This window comes from Spinacia oleracea, chromosome 1 (genome assembly GCF_020520425.1).
Source record: "Spinacia oleracea cultivar Varoflay chromosome 1, BTI_SOV_V1, whole genome shotgun sequence".
NCBI classification, from domain to species: domain Eukaryota; kingdom Viridiplantae; phylum Streptophyta; class Magnoliopsida; order Caryophyllales; family Amaranthaceae; genus Spinacia; species Spinacia oleracea.
In genome coordinates this window covers 111,811,732-111,820,081 of record NC_079487.1, presented here as the reverse complement: position 1 = coordinate 111,820,081, position 8,350 = coordinate 111,811,732, and the positions used below count along the sequence as shown (strand labels likewise).

The following is an 8,350-nucleotide window of genomic DNA, read 5'->3' as shown; positions in this document are numbered from 1 at the left end:
CACCGAAGGGATAAATTCGGGAACCAAAAGGCAAAACATTGATTATGGTAATTGGTAAATGCATCCCTAATATGCTCTATCATTAGCAAAGGCCACAGGCTTTAGAGTTTAGAGTTGAGACATGTTTTGTAACAACCGAATATGCTCTATCATTATCCTGTGCTTTAGAGTTGAGACATAGGGTTTTGTAATATACAGAGTAGATGTTTTCCTTGTACTAATAAAGACCAACGTCGTACAATGTGTCATGTGTGGCCGTATTGGATTAATTCAAAGGAATTAGGAGATCAAATTAATGTAGACAAAGAAAGTAAAGCTGGAATTTGAAATGTTTCATTGATTGAAAAAGATCTTCTTCGTAAGGAAGATAGTGGTCAGCACCGTGTTGGTCTCCAAGGAAGCTTTCAGCATTGCTATTCCCTGCAAACGTCACCATGTCCAATTAAAATTACTTTTAGGCTCCGTTTGGTAGGGCGTAAAACGTTTTCATGGAAAACGATTTTCCCCTTTTCAATCATTTTACGTTGTTTGGTTGGGTAAGGGATGTAAAACAATTTTCCATTCCATTTGAAAGGGAGGGAAACCACTTTTCTCACATATGGCCTGCAAAATAGATCAGTTCTTGGTCTTGGGTACCCAAATTTGCTTGAGTCCCTTCTTGTTAGTAGGAGTAGTCATATGTGCCCCTTTTTTTTTTTTTTTTTTTTTCAAACATGTTCTACTATACTACTAATACTAACAAGATTAATTATGCATTCATATGGTACTGAATAAGTGAATAGTTCATAATGCATAACCTTCTTGACTTTAGGCATACTATTTGAGAATATTAAAATAACAGTGCCTAAATAATTCAGTTCCCATAAGTAGGAACAATCAGTTCCTCCAGATTTGTTCCTTGTACTGTTTCTAGTGAGATGAAGATTGATAATTTTTTGAAATGATTTGAAAACCTTCTCTTCCATTGAAGACACATAAAAAATCGTATTTAAAACAGTTAAAGTCGGATTTCAAATTCTAAAAATAGATAAGGTCATCTTTACTAGAACCAGTTGTAGGAACATGTCTGAGTTCCATCAAAGTCAATTGAAAACTTAAAGTCGGAAATTTCCATATAAGTTACCTACATGTGTTCAACACTTCACCAATAAGAAACTTATTTTGATTCGTAAAACCTGTTTTGAAATTGATATGACTTGTTCCATAAACGATATATAGGTTGGTCCTAGTAAATTCATATTTTGAAAATTTTATTTTGAAAATCTGATTTTTCCTTTTTATTTGCATTATGAAGAAGTTCAATAATTTTTAAACACAGATTTCAAAACTCTTTTGGAACCAAAAATTGTTTTACCGAAAACAACACAAGGAACAACGAATCTCAGTTCCATCTCAATAATTTTGGTGTTCATGGTCACGTGGTTCAATTCAAGTTACATGACCTTTTCGACAATTTGCAAAAACAATTTTTGATATCTCAAATCAATATTGCTTTTAACAAGTCTTGTTGCACACATGTTCTTGGTAAAATATTTATGAAACAAATTCTTTGCAATTTTTAAAATCTATTTAAAAATCAAACTTTTCAGATTCAAGATAATAAAATTATATTTCAAACCTTTTGGAAAAATAGAAATATTTTTAATATCGACAAGACTAGTAGAAAATTTTAATTTTGCTGGAATTGTGCAACAAACAAGACCACTTTGTTCCTCTTCAAAACCGCAAGAACTATTTTAAATTTAAAGCAAAGCCCTATTGAAAACTTGTAAATGAACATGGTTAATTCAAGGTTGCTCACAATCAATCGTTGATTTCTATTTCTGCGTTACGGAATGAACACACATATGGCCAATAATATATAACGTATGATGTTCATAATATTTAACAATTAAGAGCGAACATAAATAATATCATAAAGATTGAAAATTTACCTCCAATTATTTTTCTTCAATCTTTGTGTTAATCATCATCATCAAATACGTGCTATCCTCCTTTTCGTCCATCAGGAACAGCAGAATTGTGGGAACTGTTTCTTTCATAACTTTGTTCATCTTTTCCCGGATCACTCATCAGGATTACCTGTAAAATATAGAGCACCGGCTCTGATACCAATTGTTAGTTTAGATGAACAACACAAGAGGGGGGGGGGGGTGAATTAGTGTTGGTAGATGTTGGATCTACTTTTTCGCGGAATTAAAAACATTAAGAGATTGCAAGAGAGATTTTAGCGTGGAAACCTCTCTACCCTAATAGAGAGGAAAAACCACGGCCCCGTAGGGACTTAAACCCTTTTACTAATTAGGAAAATCACAGTTCCCTAAACTCAACTCCCTTATGAACAGTCCCTCAACCGTTCCTTCTCAATGATCTCTCTAGAGATCTTCTCTCTCAACTCTTCAGCTCGACTCAAGCTGATTCTCTCAATTACAAGGTTCACTCAAACCCCTTCCCAACTCTCAAATATAAAAGATAGAATAACAAATAGAATCTGAAATTCTGTTGGAGCAGGAACTACGTATGTGGAACAGGAACTGACGGTACTGACGTGGGTTATAATGTAGATTTTTAACTTAAGCACGTAACACCACTAAGTCAGACAATTTTCCTAGACTTATGAATGCAGTATATATAGTGATGCATGTTACCTATTAACCCTAGAAGATATATTTTATGTTTATCTTTTATTTAGAAATCCTAGACCTAATAGAACTCTATCATGATAGACTTTTATCCTAAGACTCTAACAAACATATGATCGGATAATAACTCTTTATGCAGTAGATATATTAATGAAAACTCTATCTAAACGACACTCCTTTCCCACCATGACTCTTAAATAAGATAAACATTATTTAACCATTAACTAATGCAATCCTAATTACTATCAAACACATAATCCTAACTATACTAAAACCCCTTAGTACATGACTTAGTATTATTATGTTTAAACTTCTATTAGGACACAAACTCTAAGGTAACGTGATCTAAATACTATACTCATGCAATCCTAATATACTACGTGCAGACTATGACCAATACCCTCGTCATTGACACTGTTCCACGTACGTTGTTCCACCAGCTCTGAACTTTCAGTTTCTAAAACAAATCTATTAAGCACACTAATGCTACTAGATTTTCTTCTCTTCTCTTTCTCTGTACTTGTACTCTTAATTCTCCTCGAGTCCAAGTTCCTCTTCTCTTGGATTCTCTAACTCTTGAATCCTCGTTCTTCCTGTAAGTCTTTGGGTCTTCTTCAAAGTCTTACCTACACACGTCATTTATCATTTCTTTGCATGCATAATAAACCACGTTAGATATTGAGTCAAGTATGATAGATATGCATAAATCATATATTATAATATTTGCTTGACTAAAATACACATAGGATAATATGGAATATAATATATTAATAAATAATATTCCTACCCTAATAAGAACTTTAATATGTATGGCAAATATTATGTGACTCAAATACCTAAAATACAGTGAATCTAAACAGTCCTATACTACGCATAATACTAATTATGAAAGCTTAAACTCTAAGCATTTAATCTTTCCTAAAATGCTTATGCAAACTAAAACTCTTAGACTCCTAAACCGTCTACAATACATCATAATATATGATAAATGACACCAGCTATGATATGCATTCCTAGAAGACTCCTAATGCATATCTAACTATATGAAGAGTCCTAAGCACATACAACTATATGTACTTATGATAGGATAATATGAGAGACCTAGACTAATGCAAAATCCTACGTCTAATAAACAACTTATCCCAATATGGACTCTTACCTACAGTATAACAAACATATTAGGATGCAAATATGAAAGTATTATATGCACTCCTAAACTCTATTAACGCATACAAGTACATGTCGTACATGTGACTAGGAACAGGAACAGTCAGACAACTAGGAACTCTGATAAACAGTTTCTGATCTCTTTCTGGTTGTTCCTGCTGGACCATATAAAGTATCATTTCGTTCTTCCTTTGTCACTGTACTTACCACATGAAGTTTACCAATGTAAATGCTAATTTACATATAAACAACATGTATGACGTAGCCATCTTCACTTTAGTGAACAATAACTTCTCATTGCTCGTGTTACTTGTTTCTTGTTTCAATCATAACTTGTTCATCCTGCGCGCATCTTGACACACATGTTAAATAGATAATCATCATTAGTTTACAATCATCAAAACCTCATTACTCAACAATTTCCCCCTTTTTGATGATGACAAACTAATGATGCTTATCACACGTTAAGCAATAAAAGATTTAGATCTATTCCCCCTTAATTTTGTAAACCAACAACTAATGAACAAGTAAAATGATAGAGTAAGAGCAATACTGATAAACACCAAATTAGATAAGGATTTAGACTGTATTATATCAAACAATAAGCATCATACATACTCTTCCCCCTTTTGGCATTATCGAAAAGGGTTATTGAGCACACAATCTTTTTAGGTTAACCATACACACCCTGAGTTTATATGTCACACACACCACCTTATAGCTTAGACACTTGTTTGTCCCAAAAGTCCTCGAGTTTCCAATTTTGAACTAAGGATGTTGTTGCTACATAATTCCAATTCACAATCCAAAGACCCAATGTTAGAAGCAATGAAGTAACTTGACAAATAATATCAAAAAAAAAAAGGTTAGAAGAAAATGGTTTCATTGTTAATTGCCAAGGGCGAGAATGAAGTAGAAATGGTGTGAAGAAAAGGCTTGGTGAATAATCGAGTAGAGGGAACCAAGGGTAGATAATGTGTTTGTGGTTTCTTCTTTTAAATGAGGTCCTCAACAATCATTAGAGCTTTTTAATGAATATGAAACCAAACCCAACACACCTCCATCTCTTTGTATGTAGCACCTTATCGTACCAAGTTCCCATATATCACCAATCTTCCATAAGGAACTGACATCATAGTGAAACGTGGACTGACTGCTGAAATCAGTGCCTGCAGTGGCTGTTCAACTTACCAAGTTTAGTGGAACAGGAACTAACATTAGTGTTGCTTCCTTTTCCTGTTCCTGGTCCTAGAACCGTCTGTTCCTTTACTGCTCAACGAGTGTATGAGTTTAAATTTCTGTAACTCATTGATATTCTTCATAATAATTGAATTATAGGAGAAAATAATAAAGTACAAGAATTGATCACCTTTGCTTCAATTTTTTGATTGATATTTTTTTTTTTTTTTTTTTTTTTGATTTTTTTTTTTTTTTAATTTTTTTTTTTTTGATTTTTTTTTTTGATTTTTTTTTTTTTAAACAAATGCGTCATTACAAAATTTTGAGCTTTCCTAGAGTATAAGATCATATAATAATATAGAAAGGACTTACCATTAAATATAAGTTCCATCATCGAATATCAAAATCATGTTCAATGTTCCCTACCTTATTCCCCCTGAGTTCCTTACCATCTTCTTTCATGCGAAACCTTGTAGAAGTGAAGTTCCATATGATACCTAGTAAATTTCTATGTGATACGTACATCATACGGTGATTTTCCTTCAAAGCTTTTATTGATAAATAATAACCCGCTGCTTCTACTTCATCTTTGACTTCCCTCTCAAAACATATTCATAATTATTACTCTTCATGCATCGTCGAACCATAGGAAAGAAGAATATATTTTTCCTTCTTTACTCTTCATGCATCGTCGAACCATAGGGAGGGAAACCACTTTTCCTTCTTTACTCCTTATCTCCCTCTCCTTTCTTCCCCTCAATCTTCACCATTTTCTCCCATTTTCCTTTAAGTTACCAAACAAAGAAAAACTAGTTTGAAATTGTGTTTTCCCTTGAAAAATGTTTTCCATGGAAAATCATTTTACAATGAAAACATTTTACGCCATAACAAACGGAGCCTTAAGTCAACTATTAATCACAGTATGTTCACTGTTCACACAAAACAAATAAATAAAAAAGAAAGTTAATTACTTCGTAGTTAATTAGTAGTACCTCGTTGAGCCCAACTTGAACCTCCTTCTCCTCCAAAGCAGAGACATCCTTCACACGGAACTTGTTCATGAGAGTAATCCCAGTAATGGTACTCATTGGCTTAACTTCCAAGTTGTCCATAACCATATAAGTTACCAACGCCTTCACATATCCACCACTTCCGACCTCAGTACTTGCAGATGCTGCATTATTCTGTGAGCCTATTGGCGCGACATAGTTCAACACAGTATGCATTTGGTAGTGACAATTACGACAAACTGTCCCTGGGCAATCAGTATAATAACACAAACACCACTGTGTGAGGAGTTGCACCGATATAATACTTTCTTGTCAGTTGGGGCAGCATCATTCAGCGACAACAGAGGAACATTAACAGGTGCTCTAGGCTTGAGGACCGTCTCCTTGCTGAGGTTGGGCTGGAAATAGTCACTACTCAGAGAGTCGATGCTCTTGTAAAGAGCTCCAAGAGAACCCACCATGCTATTGACATTCAGAAGGTTGATAACTGTACCAATTGGCAAAGACATAATGTGGAACAGAAAATCCACAAATTCTTTTCCTGCTTCTGCAAACAGAACTTTGTTTGCCTTGGTATCTATCAGCAGCTTCAGACTTATTACCTTACTCTCACTTTGTTCAGCCATTATATTTTGCTTTTTTTTGTTTTTCCTCTTTTCTTTAGTCATTGATTAGCATGTATTATGTCTATATTTATAAATTATAAGGGGAGGTTGTATATTTGTACGGAGTACGTAGTTGCTGTAGCATTAATCTCGTCACCATTAGTTAGTGAGTTCCCGATGTAATTTAATTGGTTTCGATGTTTCTTGGAAAATTTCAATGGCCAAGAAAATATATACATTTGTATTTCAAATTTCAATTCACGTCCCAAGTAAATATACCCTTGATATTAATTGTGCTTTTATGCCTAATTTTGATTTTGAATGTCCCTGTATTCCCAATTAAAGGGAGGATGGAGGATGCAAAGCATAGTAAATTCAATAATAGTACTCCGAAATAGCTCAATGCATAACTAGTAGAGTGAATGTATTCGTGGATGATTGGATTTCCAAATTGTATTTGCTTCCTAGGAAACGGCAATCATGGCCAAGTCAAGCTATGACGAAGAAATAAAAGTGGTCACACATTGGACGATTGGAATCCAATCGTAACACGAAAACTTAAATTCTTAATTAGTTAAAATGACAACTATTTGGAACACAGAGAGTTAGATCAAAATGACAACACCACTTTATTTAATTGATCCACAAACTAACAAGATTTAGATGACAACGGTAGCTAACTTCTTTCAAGGAAGTGCATGCAGAAGAACGTCGATCTATTTTTTCTTTCCCAGAAAGACAGTGGACAGCACGTCTTTGGTCTCGAAAGAGGCTTTCAGCATAGCTAATCCCTGTAGAAACATAACAGCATCTATCAAATTAGAGTTTGTCCTGTTTTTCTGAATCACAAAATTAAAGTCAAACCAGAAATTGTATAATATAATTACAATATTACCTCAGTAAGACCAACTTCAACTTCTTTCTCCATCAATAAAGCCACATCCTTGACATGAAACTTATTCATGAGAGTAATCCCAGAAATAGTAGACATCGGTTTCACCTCCAAATTATCCATCACCATGTAAGTCACAACACTTTTAACATATCCCCCGCCAGTATTAACGGCAGTATTAAGAGTTAACAAAGGAACATTAGAGTTAGCACTAGGATTGAGCAAGGAGTTTACCCTGGCTTTACTCATCAAGTAGTCAGCGTCAAGAACACCGACACTCCTGCATAGGTCGCTAAGACAACCCACCATACTTTTCTCTTCGAGAAGCTTCACAACGGAACCAACTGGCAATGATAATATGTGCAACAGAAAGTCCACAAAATCCTTGCTGGCCTCAGAGAAGAGAACCTTGTTAGCCTTGGTATCGATCAGGAGCTTCAAACTCACCTTAGTTTCTGCCATATTGTGAATTTTGTGATGTTAAGGTTTCGATTCGGATTATATACGTAGCTTGCTGCTATGTATGCACATGATTGATATGATTGGTTTTTATAGCGTGTGGTATGGGAATATAGAATGAATGTTTGTAACGTAAAACCTTTGAACATCACTCTTAAATTCGGAGAATACCAAGAGCTAGTTAACTTTAAGAGGATAAAATAAATGTTTAGAATAGGAAAAACATGAGAATCAAATGCCCGACTGATGATATACATATAGTTACGGTTACTCCATTGGAAATCAATCATAATCAATCATATATCCATTAGATGAGTTAGCTTTATGCATTCTTTCCCTGAAACCAGAGCAAGAACCTAAAAAGCGTTTGAAGAGGCCACCATATGTAAATCCTGG

General features: G+C 34.4%; 2 protein-coding genes across 2 annotated transcripts; both read right to left on the bottom strand.

Moving 5' to 3' along the window:
• Nucleotides 1–1,986: 1,986 nt before the first annotated feature.
• Nucleotides 1,987–6,624, bottom strand: LOC110805657 (uncharacterized). Its single transcript, XM_056834445.1, has 3 exons — nt 6,273–6,624; nt 5,981–6,180; nt 1,987–2,082 (listed from the first exon to the last, which is right to left on the bottom strand). The coding sequence occupies exons 1-3, from the start codon at nt 6,622–6,624 to the stop codon at nt 1,987–1,989; spliced, it is 648 nt and encodes a 215-aa protein (XP_056690423.1).
• A 607-nt stretch (nt 6,625–7,231) lies between these two features.
• LOC110805658 (uncharacterized) lies at nt 7,232–7,985 on the bottom strand. The gene is made up of 2 exons (XM_022011282.2): nt 7,499–7,985; nt 7,232–7,394 (listed from the first exon to the last, which is right to left on the bottom strand). The coding sequence occupies exons 1-2, from the start codon at nt 7,955–7,957 to the stop codon at nt 7,320–7,322; spliced, it is 534 nt and encodes a 177-aa protein (XP_021866974.1). The 5' UTR covers nt 7,958–7,985; the 3' UTR covers nt 7,232–7,319.
• Nucleotides 7,986–8,350: the final 365 nt, after the last annotated feature.